Source organism: Coenobita brevimanus, chromosome 105 (genome assembly GCF_032717465.1).
Source record: "Coenobita brevimanus isolate Jiangsu-jjx chromosome 105, ASM3271746v2, whole genome shotgun sequence".
Classification (NCBI taxonomy): Eukaryota; Metazoa; Arthropoda; class Malacostraca; order Decapoda; family Coenobitidae; genus Coenobita; species Coenobita brevimanus.
In genome coordinates this window covers 28,122,427-28,141,439 of record NC_137058.1, presented here as the reverse complement: position 1 = coordinate 28,141,439, position 19,013 = coordinate 28,122,427, and the positions used below count along the sequence as shown (strand labels likewise).

The window sequence follows — 19,013 nt, the reverse complement described above, 5'->3', positions numbered from 1 at the left end:
CATCCTGTACTTCTTTTACAGTTTGCTTATTGTTATCATCACTATTGTCTCTGACCCCAAGCTTCTTCCTGGGATCCCCCTGACAAGGAATAGGTTTGACAGAACTGCCTTCAAGCAACTTTATCATCACACATCCTCACTCACACTCTCAGACACTCCCTTTCTCTTCCTTCTCTTGCACCAGTTATGTTATAATACTATTCGATTCTCGTCTTCCATACCTTGTAAAGAGTGCCTTTACCAATATTACCCTCATTCTTGCAGTCACAAACTTTCTTTATCATCCCATCTCAGTACATTCTTTTGTATATGTCCAATTGTCCATACCATCCCAGAGTACAGGTATTCCTTTTTATCTACTCATGAGGGTAATTCCACATCTCACTTGTAGCTACTTCTTTGTCTTCCATTTTATAACATGCATAAACTTCATTACTACTTCCATCCAGCTTCTTAATGCAGTTTGCTGTAATTCTTTCACCTTAAATTGGCCCAGATATTCTTTTTGCAGTTTATTTCAAGTAGATCAGTAGCTGAAAAAGATAATGCTACAGCTCTACATCCTTTGTGGCTAGCACTGTATTCTGGTGTTAATTTGAATATCAGTTTTAAGCCAAATTGGTGTAAAATTATAATAATCATATATATCCTTTGCAGATCTGTACCTGAGCCATGTGTTTGGTGAAAAAGGAATTATTGCCTTTGGTCGGAGTGTGGCCAGGAACAAAGTGTTCCTGGAGGCAAAAAAAAGTACCTTGGATTTAATAAAGACTCTTTTGGAAAAGGATGTAAGGAGAGTTATTAAGTATGTGGAGGACATCAGAGTAAGTGTTCTGTATTATTTAATAGTACAGTGTATGTTCTTTTCCTTTGATTAAGAATTTAGTAATACTGTACTGTTATTTTTTGATGGTTGTACAGTACAGTATCATTAAAAGAGAGTACTGTATGTGAAAGTGTGAACAAGTACCTTTTTTTTTTTTTTTTTTTTTTTTTTTTTTTTTCCAAGGATGGTTTCAATATGTCTGACCTTTCTTTATCATTGCTAGCTACACTCTAATATGGGATGCAGGTTGATCCCATCTAACATTTACAATATAAATGTTCCATAAATGATCATAAAGAATCAGAGGCATTCTTACATCTTAAGATATGCAGTTTTAATATGGTAATATGACCCAGTGAGTTTACGTTAACACTCAGTTCCTATGGCTTACCCTCAGCTCATTATAAGTGCCTGATGGTGGCTAGAATAGAATACATGTACTAGATTTGACATGAGCTTGCAGTGATTAATGGTGGTACCGGTATTGTTAACATACAGGCTTCTTTGACTCTTATATCTAAATAAAAAAATGTGCATTGCTCATCAGAGTACAATAGCTACTAGATTTGTTTGTGGCCATGAGAGGGTAAAAAGAATACTGTACTGTACACTGTATTGCCATTGGAGACATGATTTTGGGGTCTGGAATGGTGAGTGATTGTGTGGCCCATTTCACTAGACATGGTGTTGAATAGCTCTCCCACTTTCATATTTTTCTCCTCTCTTCTCTTTTTATATGCATGGGAGAAAAAGTCAGAATGATGATGTATTACCTTGTAGGTGTGTGGAATAGGACACAAGTTGAAATGTTTGTTACTTTCAAGAAGTACATACTTTAAAGAAATGTAAAAGTATGATAAGGCCTGTAACAAGGACTTTATTTATTTATTTATTTATTTTTATTTTTTTCCAGAAATATACACTGTTTCTTTATAATGTGGAAGACTCTACAAAGGTGCGTTCGGTTGCCCTGGAGGTGTTCTGTTCTCTTCTTGAGCGGTGTTCATCCCATATCACCCCAGAAGAAATCAACTTAGACAATTTCATCGAACACATCTGTATTGAGATGCGGAGTTCCAAGGGATCTACAAGTATGATAAATATCTTGGGGCTGTATTATTTGTAGCATATAACTTTGTTGATGTCTGTGAGCATTGTGCCTTGAGGGTAAATGAGGAAAAGAGTAAAGTGATGGTTATCGAGAGAGAAAGTGACTCCCAGTGTGATGTTACAGTGAATGGAGGGAGACTGGAATTTGTGAGAGAGTTCAAATACCTGGGTACAGTGATAGAAGAGAGAAGAAAATGTGCAAAAGTGGAAAGTAGATTGACACAAGGAAGGAAAGTAGCTGGTGCTATGAAGGCCTTGATAAGAAACGGAGGCTTGAGTGTTGCAGCTGCGCGAGGCTTACTGAAGGAGTGTTAGTACCAACTTACGATAACTTATGGCCGTGAGACTGGTGTGGCATGAAAATGAAAAGCCAAGAGTGGCAGCAGTTGAGATGGGACTGCTGAGGATTATTTGTGTAGCACAGAGAGTGGATAGGATATGGAATAATGTGGTTTGTGAAAGATGCGGAGTGATGAAGTCTGTGGACACCAGAATCGAAGAGAGTGTGCTAAGATGGTATGGTAATGTGCAGAGAATGGATAACAGTAGAGTGGCGAAGAACTTATATCTGAGCGAATTTGAAGGAGGGAGGAGGCAAGGTAGGCCAAGGAAAGGATAAAGGGATTTAGTGAATGAGTGTGTGAGGAAGAGAGGTATGGAAGTCAGTGAGGCTAGGGTACTGGGAAGAGACCGAGCTGGTGAGTTGAATGTTGTGAGAAGAAGTGCATGATCAGGGATTTGGCACCCCTTTTTAATTTGACAGCATTTGGATTGACTATCGGGTACGTTTATGTGAAGCTAGAATGTGGTGAAAGTTTTTTACGTATCTGATAGAGCCAGAATTCCAGGGGCTTGAGTGATGTGTTAATGGAAGCATGGCCCATTGAATTGGGCAGACTTGGACTTTCTGAACATTGCTACTCCTCACCCTGCCCAAGGGTGGGAAATGAGGTCCGGATGATGATGATGATGATATAAGGCTTCATAGTATAGCATGCCCTTGTTTTGCAGTGAGGATACATTTGAAAAAAGATCCATTACATAATGCTTTATCATATTGAGTCAGTTATTACATGGGTTCAATGGGGATATGTTTTTGACCAAGGGTTACGCACCCAACGAAGTATACGCACCCAACAGAGTGTAATAACAAGTTTCCAGATCACCTAAACTAGTAATTATTTCACATCACTTCACTTGTAAGTGCTGCTTACCACCAAAAATGTTTATAAACAAGTTTCCAGCTCACCTAAACTGCTTTTAATTTCATTTCATTGCACTTCACTTGTTACTTGAACTCAAACACCACACTATTACTGTATTTTATCACTCACATTAACACCTTGTATTGACAGCGCAAAGGCCATCATGTAACAAACAAATTACCATACTACAGTATAGGCTTGCGTGTTAACGATTATATAAGCAAAATAGAGACTGTACCTTGAGTAGGAAGGCATCATATAGGATCATAATGAGCTTACAAGCGAAAAAATGATCATATGTCATTGTATAAGTGACACATCTCATACTGGTTCATCATATGAGAGGAGTCTGCTGTACTGTATCTTTTCCTTAGCTTTTTATTTACATTTGCACCTTAGGGTTTCAAGGGGCAGACCAAAAATGACCCGGGACATGGTCGTAGAATGTGACCTCAAGAATAAAGGACTGAATAGAGAGGCTGTTGGGGATTGATGAGCATGGATAGCCACCATTAGGTGACGAAGGCTAACATATGCATGTATGTTGGAGCTTTTATTGATAAATATATACGTATACATTATTGTTGTTGCTGTGGCTACAGACCTATCTGAAGCATGAACTCACTGGACTGCAGACTTAAGTTCCCCCTCTTTTGCAGTCCACCATCCTTCTTTCAGGGAATGAGGGAGTAGTTGAAGGATATTCATATAGCTGGGGAGTTGAGCAGCCTAGTTATATTGGTGCCATAACATGAAGGCATCCATCTGCAGCATCTGTATATTGTAACTGTTAAGAGTACCGGTATTTATGCTTACCTAATGTTTGTGATATTTCCTTCAGTTCTTCATCAGCAACTACGGACCCTTGGGATGCTGGCCTACACATACCCTGAACACCTACATCACCAGGCATCCTTGTTATTAAAGATATTTAAACAACATCTTGACAAACACGTAAGTTCTTTCATGGTGATACACATTTTTTTTTTTTTTTTAATACATGTTCTTCCCCCAGGATACAGACCTCTTGGCCTGTGGAAAAATAACCTTATAGAACATTCTTACAATATGGTCAGCATGTTTATGGTATTATTGCAGTGTGTTTGTTGATTATTGTAGTGTGTACAAAATGTTTATTACTACAAAGTGAACAGTCATGGGCAACAATTAACGGATACTTCTCTGTCAGCTGTGGCAGTGTATGGTGTTGCATGAATGGTTTTTTGAAGCACATGATAATTGTATGAGAAGAAAAGATAATTTTTGTCATTTGGGGATGAATATGAAATATGGAAGAAAGGTCACAATTCCTGTAGAGGATTGTTGGCAAAATTTGTTCATGGTTGTACATTAGTTGATTATGTTTATGAGAGTACAAGTTAATCCAACTTGTGCAAACCTGAATGTCTTTAACCCCCATCAGCCGGGTAACATATACACGTCAAAATCGGGCTTTAGGAGGGCCGCCGGGTGATGCGTATACACACAAGTGTCCTCCCACCACCATACCAGCCACCATTTCATCTCGCCACCAAAGGGTAGGGAGGGAGTCCCTCTGTAGCACACAGGCAAGAATCAGTCTGTCCGATGCCTTTGCCAGGTGTACAATGCATTCTTCAGGTTCCTCTTTGATTCCATCTGCAATGCCTGTAGTCAATTGCATCATCCACCCCTGCCAAGCCTCTTTCCAAGGATACTAGAAGAGGGCTCAGTGATAGTGCCATAAGGCATGCCTTGGATGCAACAGTGTCTTGTTTATCTGGTAGTGGAGTAAGTTATCACGTTGAGAGCAAAGCCATAGTTGGGGCTGCGGGCAGACGCACGAACACGTCCTGCTTTCGCACTGAAAATTAGTTATCCTCACGTCATTACTCATCAGCACAAGGACCTACAGACCTGGAGATACTTTCATTCGCAAGAGGAAGAGTTGATGAGTAAAATGGCTGTTAATTCCTTTCCCTAAGTGCAATACTTTCAGAGATATCAGGGTTTAAAAACAAGCAATTTTCAGCGGTTTCCGAGAAATTGCCTGTAGTGAGGTGATGACTGCGTTAAAAATATCCCGGCATTTGGGGGTTGATCACCTTCGTTAATGATTTATTTAGAGAAGTTTTATTGGCCTTGGGAGAGGTTTTTTTTTTTTTTTTTTTTTTTTTTTTACGCTGTTCTCTTTTAAAGCACTTGTATATATCCTGGGCCAGTAATTTATAATGTAAATGAATACCAAGACATATGAGGTACAGTGATCACTACATATGTACAGGTATTATGCTACAAACATCTTTATGAATGGCAAAATATGTTAAAAATTATCACCCAGAAATACTGGCCTGTACATATGTAATCTAGCTGTGGTTTTACCTAAAATCATTTTGGGTGCCGTAAAACCTTATCAGGCATTAGAATTCACTTTAAGATGTATTTTGAGGTGATATAACAATATGGGTTGTTAAATCACCCCAAAAATAGGCTACACCTAAACTGGTATTTTGAGGTGATTTGGTAACCCACAAATCACAAGAACTACAAATATGTAAATCAGTAATAAGGAGGGTCAACAGTATCAGGTCACTAATCATTTCTAAGATCATTATATGCATATGCATAAACCTCACCAATCTGGCACTCTGTGTGACCTCCTAATGTTTGTACTGTACCAAGAAATGCAACATGTTACTGAGCTGCATCTCGTTATTGGTTATGGCAGAGTGGCAGCAAACCTGATTTCATAGCCCTGGCTGGAGTGCTGTGTGGCCTTTACCTGCTTCTTCCAGAGGGCCACAGCGAAAGGGAGAGAGCCTACTTAACCGTACATTATTTGTAATAGCAGACTGGGACTTCCATCCATCCATTGTCCAATCCTATGTTGCCCCATGGGAGCGTAGGAGCCCAGGGCTAGGCAAGTTGGTCCTGGCATTGCATGAGCAATCAACCCCAACCATCCCTTGGATATATGCCTTCACCGGCTCAATCCGATTGAAGTGCCATAATTACCCACTAAACAACCAGGTTCCAAAATTTGGTTATATGGTTACCACCCAGCATAGTAAATGTTTTCCTGGTGTACAGGAAATAATTTGGCTTGTCACTAAGTGTAGAGTCACCCACAGGCAGAAGGAAGAGAAAAGAATGAAGGAAAGAAAGACAGAAGAGAGAGTGTAAAGTCACCCGTAGGCAGAAGGACGAAGACAGAATGAAGGAATGAAAGACAGAAGAGGATGGAAGGAAAGATGGAGACTGGGACATAACCTAAATAAGCCAAACCTGTTTAGTCAAACTACATTTCTGGTCTCTGGTAGAATGGGACCAAATAGCTTAATGTAACTTAACCTAACCTCTGTATTTTTTTTTTTTTTTTTTTTTTTTTTTTAATGCGAGGAAGAAGGAACCAAAGGCCATGAGCCCGCAGTAACAGATCCCTCCAAGAGAAAAACAAAATACAATAGAGAGCCAAATTCAAGATCCGATCATTTTGAGATGCCTGGACACACTGCGTTTGAAAGACTGGAGATCATAGGCAGCAGGAAATACAGACAGAGGGAGACAGTTCCAGAGCTATAGCAGGATGGTGACAAATCTGACCTCATGGCCCTGTTTGGTGTGCTGTGTAGCCTGTACCTTCACCATTTCCCTGAGGGCAGCAGTGTTGAGAAAGAGAGAGAAAAGAGCCTGCTTAGCTAGATTTCACTTCTTTATTTATGACAGCCGAGTAGGAACTAACTTACCCAAGTGCAACTTATTTTTCTAAACTACATTTCTTTCATTTATAACAGGAGATTAGGATATGACTTAACCTAACCGAACCTATTTTCCAGAACTACATCCTCTGTTTACTATTGCAGACGGGAACCTAATCAAACCTTTTTTATTTCAGCTACAGCTCAGTGGTAGGCGGGGGCGCTTACCATTCACATACTTGATGTAGTGTTGCTCTCTGGTGCCTGCCCTTTTCTCTTTTCGTTCCATTTTTCCTCCTCTGTCTTTCCTTCCTTCATTCTTCTTTCTTCTATATGTAGGTGACTCTACATTGAGTGACAAGCCAAATGGTTTCCTGTACTCCAGGATACCATTTATTGCATTGGGTGGTAACCACATAACCAGATTATGATGCCTGGTGGTTTACTGGGTAATTAAGGCATTCCAGTCAGATTGAGCCAGTGCAGGTTTGTATCCAAGGGGTGGTTGGGGTTTATTGCTCACGTAATATCACTCAGGGATGAGTGAGGCTGGTCACTCTCGTCCTAAATGTCAGGACCAACTTGCCTAGCCCTGGGCTCCTATGCTCCTCATGGGGCAACAGTGGATTAGATGATGAATGAGTGAATGATCTCTATTTACTATGGGAGAGAGGAACCTATCGTAATAATTAATCAAAACTACTTTAATTTTCTTTGCTTTGGCAGAGTGGCAGTAAACCTGATCTCATAGCCCTGGCGGGAGTGCTACGGGGCCTGTCCCTGTACCTTCATCATTTCCCTGAGGGCAGCAGTGATGACCCGACACTGTATGACCTGCTATACAAACGCATTCACAAAATCATTAATCCTGATCTCAACTTGCCAAAGAGGGATGCGCAGAGAGGTAAAATGACACAACGTCATCTTTTTCCTGTATTCATGCAAGCTTCTGATGATTTTATTTACCTTTAGAATTATATCTAGTATTAACCCGTACCATCCCAGGGATTTTAGCAATTTTATACCCACCCAATCCCGGACCAAAAACGGAAAAAATTTTTAATGCATAATATAACCCAAAAAGACATATAAATCAAGGAAAAGCAAAAAAAAGTACACCTTATAGGAGAAATAAGAGCAGGATGGCCATCTGTTGTGTTTTTAGCTCAGTTTTCCAAGCCATGAATGATGTTTTCCCACCCAACTGGGCAGGATGAGAGAGAATGGGAGGAGAATGGGGGATTCCAGGTTCTCAGTATCCTTCTCCACTGGCTCATATTCCTTCCCAGAAGTCATCTAGGTCTTCCTCTTCTGAAGAATCACTAAATGAAAGGACAGAAGGGTCCATGTGACAATTTCAACAGCCTCCTCCAGCCCAATGAGGCGGAAAAATGGTGTGGTTTTCATGACATTCTGATGCTATGATGGAGAGTGGCAAACTGATGTTACCTAGCCATGCAGAACCAAACTCAGTACTACAGCTACTTGGACACAGTATTGCCAATACATTAAGCTACTCTGTAGCAAAAAATTAGCTAGATTGAAGCAGTTTGAGATGCTTTACAGTGCTCGAATTTTGCTGTCGGCACCATCACGTCTTTGGGATTAATCGAGACATTTTGTACTGTCGGCACCATGCTGACGGCGGGATTGTACAGGTTAAAGATCAACAACAGTCATCTGTAGGTATCTGTTGGTATCAAGACTAAGAATCAGGTTTATTGACCTAGATTTTTATCATCTGCTTGACAAACAAAACCAATCAATATATATCACAGTTGGCCAGTTTTATGGCATTTTATCAGTTTTGTTCTGATGATATTAATGTTATCTATTTTAGGAGAGGTATTCCAATCTGGTGGGTTAGATGTGACCTTGATTTCCTTCTGTACCAAAGATATATCCTTACCTAAATATAATCACATGGTGGTAGTGAGAATAAAATAAAAAAGTACATAGGTGTATTGAATTACATGCCCAAATTAAATGATGACTTTGTTCTGTCGACAGACTCATGAGTTAAGATCTTGACTCTACCTTCAAGGGGCGCACAGAGAGATGTGACATTTGAGCATGTTGTTTTAATTTTATTCATGGTAGCTCCTAATGATTTATTCAGCTTTGGAAAGGTACCTAGTATTTAAAGCTGGCAAAAATCTCCTTGAGGTAGTAAGAAGAAAACTTAAATGATGACCATGCCTTGTATGATCTGTTTTGCAAACAGATCCACAGTCATCAATCCAGGTCTCAACTGCTAAAGGGGAATGCACAGAGAAGTACTATGACTCCTGCCATAAAGCTTCACACCTATATGTTAACTCTTTCAGTCCCGTATTTGCCTTTTTAATCAGTCCACAACCAAATGATTTTAGTCAGTCTAAGAAGGATTTCCACTTGTGAAAGGATTAATGAAGGCTATGTCTAACCCCTCCAGCTTCAGGAGTCTTCTAAGCTGAATGAAATACCGGTAGTTTGTAAATGGTAAAAATAAAACAGAATCTACATAATCTGAGTGAAGGGAGCACCTAACAGCTTTGTGCTGTCCTTTTGCAGCTCATTTCTTAGTCCTGTGTTTATGAAGGCCTCCATAACACTGACCATTTTATGTTATTGGATTATTTGTATAATTACCTTTCGAGATTTGGTCATGGTGATACGTCAGAGTGTTTTTCTCTTAATGGTAATATTTTTACCTGTCATCCATACAGCTGCCCTGGAGTTACTACACACTCATGGGGATAAATTTTCAATGCAGTTGTATGACCACCATGACACAGTGTTCCGATGGTTAGTGAAATGGTGTAGTGCAAAGAACAGGGATGACCATAAGGCAGGGTTACCAGCTATGGACACATTTATTCAAGTCATCTCTAATATACTAGAACTGCAGTCAGCAAAAGAGAGCAAGAAGGGAGTTCAGGTGTTTAAGGTTAGTGTCATTTGTGTGTGTGTGTGTGTGTGAGAGAGAGAGAGAGTCTGATGGTTGTAATCTGAATGGCTTTGTATCTGTGTATATTTCAGATTATAATAGTTTTAACCCAGTTTGGACTCTCCAGGTTTGAATAGAGGCTGAACATAAACACCATTTATACATATATGCATTATATTTCTCTTCATAACTGTAGAGGGTCCAAGGCAGGCCAGAATTGTTGTATCTTTCCAGTAAGCAAATTTCTGCATGTAGGTATAATTCTTCCAAATGCAGGGTTGTCAATTTGTGTGTTACGGGGATACTTTCATCTGCTGGTGTGTGAATGTTGACATTTTGCCTACTTCTTGAAATTACTAATAAACTATACAGTGAGTAGATGTTAAAAAAGCAGACACTGTAGCTACATCTTGAGAGATGTGGGAACTGAAAATAGTGTAGGATAGATACTGGTAATGCTGACTGAGCTGTTCCTGCAGTGCACAGGAATTAGGATGAGATATATATGGACCACGTTGTTTACTTGTCATGTATTACTGTTATAGCTTATATTTTCAGTTCCTGCTTCGAGAGTACAACCTGCTGCTTGAGACTGGAGAGAGCACATCACAAGTCAGCTTAGCCGTCAGGGGTTATGGGCTACTGTCAGGCAGCTGTCGGCAGTTGCTGTCTCCACTTGAGGTCCATGCTATGTTTACACGTGTCCTCGCTGCCAGTCACCATGCTTTTTACCAGTTAGTTACAGTTATTTTCAAGTGTTATATTGATAGGTGGATAGTTATGGTCTGTGAGAAAGTGATAGCTGATATTTCTTCCTCTTTTCTGCTCTCATCACACTTATCACCTTACTTTTTTACCAGTCAGCTACAGTTACTTTGAAGTGTTAGTTGAACAGAAGTGCTGGAGAGGGATGTCTGCACTGATATAACCTAACCAATCCATTGTTCAGCTATACAAACCTCCTGTATCTCATTCCCTGTCCTATGAAAGAAGGGTGGTGGCCTGCAGGAAAGAGGCATTTTTAGCTTGCAACTGGTCTCATGGCCAGATAAGCCTAAGGCCACAACAGCAACAACAACAACTTTGGAAAGTGGCTGGATATGATAAAGGAGAATATAAGAAGGCAGTAGTTGATAGTTCTCCCTCTTTCAAGATTCCCCATCATACTATCATTACATGAGTCCTGTCTGCCAGTCACCATCCCTTTCACCAGTCATTTTCAGTTCTGCCTGTCTGCTGTGTGTAGCCAGATACCTTAATCTTAGAGGAGATGGTCAGAAATAAATGACCTTCATGTCACCCTGTCCACCATCATGCGGTCATCCCTTCATCCCACATGACTCACACCCACATGTGGAATAGTCTCGAAACTCTCCACATAAACTGACTGGACCTTCCCAGGATACTTTTAACAATTTCCAGTATATCCACATCATCACCACAACACTCCTGAACTTCCTTATTTGTCTGTCTGTCTCTCCGTAACTTCACATGCTCCTTGCAGATAACACTCTTCCACTCCATGACTCATGACTTGTGTACCTGAAGAGAGTCTGAATTGGGCAACTTCCCAATATGCAACTTTTCAAATGTAAATATATTGTGAGGACTGTTATGCCTGTGAGGTGGAGTCAGGATTCCAGGGGCTTAAATGTTGAATGAATGAGTTTGTGTGGCCTGTTTTCATTGGGCATTCTGTTGATTAGGTCTCCCCCAGTCATGTTTTTCTTTTCCATAGTTCTCTGGACTCTACCTTACACCATCCTTAGGTGGGAAAAGGGGGTCAGGATGATGGTGGTGATGGTAATGATGATGATGCATTCAATTCATTCAGAGTGTGTGTTGGTTTTGTTGGTGAAGCATTCTTTTTGGTGTTGGCCAATGTTCTAGCTAGTGCAGGCACTGCTGAAGCTGATCTGCTGTGTATTGACTAATAGCAAGAATATGATGCATTTACATCATCATCATCCAATCCTGCATTGCCCCATGGGGAGCGTAGGAGCCCGGGGCTAGGCAATTGGTCCCGACATTTAAGATGAGAGTGACTAGTCTCACTCATCCCTGAGTGGCATTACATGAGCAGTCAACCCCAACCACCCCTTGGATATAAACCTTCACCGGCTCAATCCAATTGGAGCACAATAATTACCCACTAAACCACCAGGTGCCAAAATTTGGTTACATGGTTACCACCCAGCGTAGTAAATGGTTTCCTGGTGCACAGGAAACCATTTGGCTTGTCAGTCAGTGTAGAGTCACCCACAGGCTGAAGGAAGTGGAAAGAATGAAGGAAAGAAAGACAGAAGAGGGAGTGTAAAGTCACCCGTAGGCAGAAGGACAAGGAAAGAATGAAGGAAAGAAAGACAGAGGAGAATGGAAGGAAAGAAGGATGGAGAGGAAAGGGATACATTTTCTCCTCATTATATTATTTTGATTTATCTTTATATCTCTTGCCAGACACTTTTATCCCATAATGGGTGGGCCACAAACAAATTGCCTCCACATCACCCTGTCCTCTGGCTGGCTGTTCGCCCTCATATAACTCTCCATGCCATCCTTCCATCTCATCCTTGGTCTCTCCTTCCTCCTCTCTCCCTCCACCTCACCCATTACACTTGTAGTCAGTCTCATTTTGTATCCTCTCCACATGGCTAGACCATCCCAAAATATTTCTCAGCACTAAACCACATCCACATCGCAATTCTCAGAGATGTGTTCTAAATTATTTAAAAAAAAAAAAAAAAAAAAATCCATGCAATTGGTATGGTATGTTAAGAAGGGTTAAATGACAAATCAGCTTTAGATATAACGTTGGAATATGAATGGACAATTTTTCTGCATTATTGTGCACTTAAAAGCCAAAGCCAAAGGGAAAAACGTAAAAAAGGAAGACATTTAGTGAGGGCTTATTATATAAAGTATATATGTCATTGTAGTAAAGAGGTTATGATGGATGAGGAATTTCCCATCTACTTTTCAGATCCAGTGAAATGCTGGAGACCAAATTAAGTAACCTACCAAGTTACATAGAGTCCCTTGCCTGCATCATCAAAAACATGGATGTGGTATGTATTGTCTTGTTAATGTAATTGCTTCCTACTATAATTTGAGCAATGTTTGTCTGTCAGCCCGTCCGTCAATGTGCACCATTTCTCGGGGACTGCCTGGGTGATTGGACTGAAAATTTACACCCATAGAATGGACTTTTGGGTGGAACCATTATGTTTTCTGTTTGTTAAATTTCATCCTCATTTCGACTCCTTGGGCCAGTTTATTCCCCCATCCATGATAGTCTTGGTGGTCTAGTAGTTAGACTGTCCCATTTGGATTGATAATTTTGTGTTCAGTACCAAAGACATTACTGAAGGCTTAAGTATCGATGGTTAAGTGGTCAGAACACTATATTTGTAGTGAAAACTTTCTATACACTAGGTCTGACCCCTTAGAAGTTATTGAAAACTAATCCTGGTTGTCCAGTGGTTAAAGTGCCACATCTGGAGTGACAGCCTTGCATAGGTTTGATCCACAAGAGGGTAAGTTTAGTAGTCAGGTGGTTAAAATGACCCAGTTATATTTGATGGCTTTATATAAATTTGATCCCCAAGAGGTTACTGAAGTCATTGTGGCTTGGTAGTTAATGCCCCAGTTGGAGTAACAGGCTTGCTTACATGCAGTATCCAAGAGGTTACAAGGGGCTTTTTCCATCATGTAATGCCACAGAGAGAGGGGGGTGTGAGTTGGGAGCAGGGCAGTGAAATGGCGGGGGACAGGGCGACTTGGAGGCGATTTGTTTGTGGCCACCCCAAACGGGATTGAGGCGTCTGGCAATAGATAGATAGATAATGCCACAGAGGGAAGTAATTTAGCAAAAAGCACCAAATTACTTCTCATCATTTGCTGATATCTGTTCAGAGAAAAGAAACCTGAGGTGGATATGAGATTTGTAACAGCATCAGAGCCTCAGCTTGGATTTTGACTCTGTGTACTTTTGTCTGAGTTTCCAGCCTGAGAGTGATCATTGTGTGGCTAGTTACCAAGCTTGTAGTCAAATTTAACTCACATAGTGATACCTCCTGGGGTTGATGGCTGGTTAAAATGTCTAGGGGTAGCAAAAACAAACCAGTAGAACCTCAGTCTCCCAAATTTTCTCCCACTATTGCAGATAAACCTGGATGGATATAGTATAAAATCTGTTCTTATGTAGAAAAAAGAGAGTTTGGATTATGGTGGCGGTGGTGATGATAATGATGATGATGTCTAAAATTTCATTTCATGGTGTCAGAATTAACCTCTTGAATCTGGTGATGTACTATTGATATGCTGAGATGATTTTATTTGGTGTAGGAGTACTTCTTGTCCTGCCTACTTCTTCCTTCACCTATATCGTTCCTTTTTTGTGTCTGCCCTCCTGTCTTCCTGTTTCTGTCATCATTCCTGTCACATTTTATTATTTATTTTTCCTCTTGAGGTGGCTCTACATCTGCAGCCAGGAAACCATTTACAATACTGTGTGGTAACCATGTAACCAACCCATACATGTTCCCTACATGTCATCAGGTGGGTTGGCAGAGGGTTAGTGCTCCTCCCCATAAAACAGCTAACTCAGTCAAATGCCCACCCCTTATGGGATTATGGCCTCTGGATAGGGGCAAAGTAGGATTGGATGATGATGGTATGGTATGGTATGGCTAGAGATAGATAGAAAGAAAGACAGATAGATAGGTAGTTAAATAAATTGTTTGTAGGTAGCAAGAGTAAACTAAAATGAATGTCACTCAGACTCAAGGGCTTAAGCATACAGTCTCACTGTTCCTAATTTTGCCCTGCCTTTGTAGATAAACCTGGTTATAGCACTGTTTAGAGTCCATCATTTGGTATAAAGAAGAAGATAGGATAATAATGATGATGATGATGTTTACACTTTCACACTCTCAGTTTTATACATAAAGCCCTCAGTTTCAAACTTTATCTTCCTGTTACAGATAAACCTGAGTATAATTGACAGTGTACTGCAGTTGTCTCTATCCCTGGTGGAGAACTTTCCTCACATCTCCATATATCGGGTTTTCCTTGCCTACCGGTCGCTCTTTACCCTCTTCTCAGCACTCTCCACCAAGCCACAGTATGCAGACCAGTTCATTCATACATTTGGTAAGTCCATCCATAGTGTATTGAGAGTACATTTGACACTGAAGAAGGGTTCCAATGATGGCACAGATATTAGTGGCAGAGGATCTGCCCAGCTATACAGGTGTCCTGCAGCTTCATTGCCATCCCCTTAAAAGAAGGATAATGAAATGCCGGAGAAGAATGCCTTCAGCTTGCAGGTCACCCAGATGAGGCTGGAACCACAGCTGTGACATAGTGTTGAGTTGCTCCTCCTCTTACAGACTTTCAGGTTATGTACTGTTGGATATATAGGCCTTTTTGAGAAGCATATACAGTATTTAAGCATGTTCAGCTAAAAAGAAGTAGGTCATATTAAATGAGTGTGTAAGAAAGTGAGCTTTGGAAAGTGATAAGGATAGGGAATTGAGCCGGTTGAATGAATTAAGCACATGACAAGGCTTTGGCATCCTGTTTAACTAGATAGTTGACAGATTGACACTTTTTATCTTGCAGATGCATGAAAAGTGTATCTTTAAAGAAAAATTTCAGAAAAATATATGGAAATGGTTAGGGTTTTGAGGTGGAACCAGGATTTTGCAGGCATGAATAATGCATGAATGATTGTGTGACCCTTTTCATGGGACATGCTTATGATGGTTCTTACACTTTCATACTGTCTTTTCTTGTTTCTAGATCCTTTCTCACCTCACTTATAGATGGGAAGAGTCAGGAAGTTGCTGATAATTGTGTTAATAGTTGTACTTTCAGTCATTCTTTTCCCTTGTTTGTGGATCCTACCCTTCCTCATCTTTAGGAGGGAAGAGGGATGATGATGATGATGCTAACCCATAAATTGTGAATGCAGTAGAGGATGTGGCTCAGACTGTGACATGCCTCAAGAGAGGACCAGATAAAAATTTTCATAAATTTTAAGGATACTTATTACTGCTAAAATACAGAACAGATTGACCAGGAAATATTTATACCATACTTTACTTATATTTTTCAGTATTGTCTTTTCCATGTGATGCCTATTTTCTGGTCTTTGAAGAGATAAAATGCATATGCTGTACAGTTTTGGAGGGGATTGGAGTCCTGAAAATATACCGGTACTTGACATCAGAAAGCTGTAGTGGAAAAACTATAGCTGCAACATGTAGACGTAAAAATTGTACATGGATACTTCATTGCGTTGTCTGTTAGCCAGTATGGCTTTTTTTTTTTTTTTTTTTTTTTTTTTTTTTTTTTAAGGCACAGGAACAGTACAGTAATTAATCATTCTTACTTATCCAAGGAGTGGTTGGGGTTAGTTCTCACGTAATGCCACTCGCGGATGAGTGAGGCTGGTCACTCATCTTAAATGTCAGAACCAACTCGCCTAGCCCCAGGTTCCTACGTTTCTCATGGGGCAACGTAGAATTGGATGATGGATGGATGGACCTTTAGTTTACAGTTTAGTAGTTGCTCCACTTTTCTGATTTCTCCATCCATGTTTGTGGATTCTATGTCATCCCATCTTCAAATGGAAAAAAGGGCTACAGCTGATGATGCCAATGATGATGATAATCTCTCTATCTATATACCTAGGCTGCTTCCCCCAAGGAAAGGGAGGTAGCCGAGACAGGACAACACACTCCCCATTTACTCATCCATTCAAACACATTCATTCGCATCTTAGCCCCAAAGAGGAGAACGGACAGATCCTCACCATACCACACCGCACAAGGGTGAACTGCGCAATGCAATCAGTGACATCTGCAGCAGGGCCGACAGCAGAACTGGTTTACCCCTGCCACATCATAACAGACCCATTCCCTTACCTGCACCTGACCTGACTAGCTGATCAGACCAAATGCTGGAGAATATCCCCTCAGGGCTGCATCATCATTTACTCATTCACAATTTCTCTCCATTTATTTCTGTCACGCACAGCCACTCCTCCTTGCTCAACAAACATCCCTCTCGCATCCAGTGCTCTCTTCACACTGTCCATCCATCCTATTCATGGTCTTCCTCTCAGCCTTACACCTCTAGCATCAGATCTAGTTATCTTTTTCACCAATCACTCATTATCCATTCTCTCCATATGCCCAAACCATTGCAACACCCTCTGCTCAACTCTACCAGCCATCTCCCGAACAACTCCAGTTTTCCTTCGCACTTCAACATTTCGCACTCAATCCATACTCGTCACTCCACACATACTCCTCAGACACCTCATCTCCATTACATTCAAATTTTTCCTCTCTGCTACACCCATATTCCATGTTTCAGCCCCATATGATGCAGTCGGTACCACAACACCCTCATACAGCCTTCTCTTTACATCCATTCTAAGCGAATGACATCTAAACACTTTTTTCATTCCTCCCAGCACCTTTCCTACTTCATTTATTCTAAACTTCACTTCTGCATCTATTATTCCATCCACAGCAACATGTGACCCTAGATACTTAAAACACTCTACCTCCTCAAGCAACTCGCCATTCAAAACTATATTCATCCCCCTACCATCTACCAACCTCGTACACTTCATCACTTTACTCTTATTCTCATTTACTTTCAATTTCCTCCTTTCACACACTCTTCCAAACTCCTCTACCAACTGTCTCAATCTCTCCTCTGAATGAGCCACCAGTGCAGTATCATCTGCAAGCAGCAGCTGCTTCAGATTCCACTCTCCACCATCAACATTCACCAGACTCAGACCTCCACCTAAAACTCTTGTATTCACCTCCCTTACAACACCATCCATGTAAATATTAAACAACCAAGGTGACATCACACATCCCTGTCGCAGCCCCACTCTCACGGGAAACCAATCACTCACAGCATTTCCCACTCTTACACACGCTTTACTATTTACATAAAAACCTTTCACCCCTTTTAGTAGCCTACCATCAAGTCCATACAATCTTAAAACAGTCCACAAAGCCTCCCTATCAATTCTATCGTACGCTTTCTCTAAATCCATGAATGCCCAAAACACATCCTTGCCTTTCGCTAAATACTTTTCACACACTTGTCTTACAGCAAACACCTGATCCACGCATCCCCTCCCTCTCCTAAAGCCACACTGCTCATCACCAATCACTCCCTCTGTACCCTCTCTAACTCTCATAATTAACACTCTACCATACGCCTTACCTACAACACTCAACAGACATACCCCTAATAATAATGATAATAATAATAATAATATTAATTGTAATGATGATAATTTATACAATATATCTTTTTCACAGCCTACCGTTCCATAATCCTCACCTGCTCACATGTCCCGCAAGTAGAAATGTCCCCAGGAGAGGACACCAGCTCTTGGATGAAGGGAGGAGAAAAGAATTATGAGGAGGGAGGCAAATGGAAGGGTCTGAAAGATACAACTGTCAGCTACAAGAGTTATTTGGCACTATGGAAGGCACTTTTGAAGCCAGAGAAGGTTGCCAGTATCAAAGTATCAGGTCAGTATAATCAGTCTGTTTGCATTTTGCACTTGATGAGACTGGACATGAATGAAAGTGGAGGCAAGTGGAAGGGCCTAATTGATACAGCCATGACCTTTGTGAGTTATTTGTCTCTGGAAGGCACTGTTGAAACCTGAGAGGCATGCCAGTATTAAAGCATCAGCTTGTTGGAAGAAAAATATATGGATAAATATGTGGCATTTGCACTAAGGCAGGTTTTGTAGGTTATTTTTTTTCTGCTATGGAATTGGGTCATTCACACTATGAATATGGTACAGTACTAAGCTGTAGTGGCATGAAATTTAATGATACCTAGTTATGAGGTATGTGTGAGTGTCCTTGGGTACTGTAGTGGGTTTGCTTTTATCTGATGGCGCTAGGCTTATATGAAGGCAGGAGAAAAGTATCGTGGAAAGGGAAGTGGAATGGCCCGAAGGATAACACTGTCTCACACAGGAAATATTTCTGGTAGGCACTGTCAGACCCTCAGAAAGTTGTGAGTATGAAAATATCAGATTGGTATAGTCAGTAGGCCTATATATTTTGTCTGATGAAAGTGCACTGCTCCTCCAACTTATAGAAGGTAGAAATTCTCAGTTACATACTCAGTGACTGTTAGATATAGGGTAGGAGTCAGGATGATGATGATGATGATGGTGATATTGACTGGAAGTACTATTTGGGAAAAAGTTC

General features: G+C 40.7%; 1 protein-coding gene across 1 annotated transcript in view; it reads left to right on the top strand.

Annotated features, from left to right (window-relative positions):
* The window catches only part of LOC145416281 (DNA-dependent protein kinase catalytic subunit-like), a 132,270-nt gene that overhangs the window by 1,158 nt on the left and 112,099 nt on the right, over window positions 1-19,013 (top strand). The window contains exons 2-10 of the mRNA XM_080285279.1: window positions 658-824; window positions 1,740-1,917; window positions 3,983-4,095; window positions 7,545-7,722; window positions 9,527-9,747; window positions 10,306-10,481; window positions 12,728-12,812; window positions 14,730-14,898; window positions 18,102-18,317. Of these exons, the coding sequence (XP_080141405.1) occupies window positions 658-824; window positions 1,740-1,917; window positions 3,983-4,095; window positions 7,545-7,722; window positions 9,527-9,747; window positions 10,306-10,481; window positions 12,728-12,812; window positions 14,730-14,898; window positions 18,102-18,317 (1,503 nt within the window). The remainder of the gene's footprint in view (window positions 1-657; window positions 825-1,739; window positions 1,918-3,982; window positions 4,096-7,544; window positions 7,723-9,526; window positions 9,748-10,305; window positions 10,482-12,727; window positions 12,813-14,729; window positions 14,899-18,101; window positions 18,318-19,013) is intronic.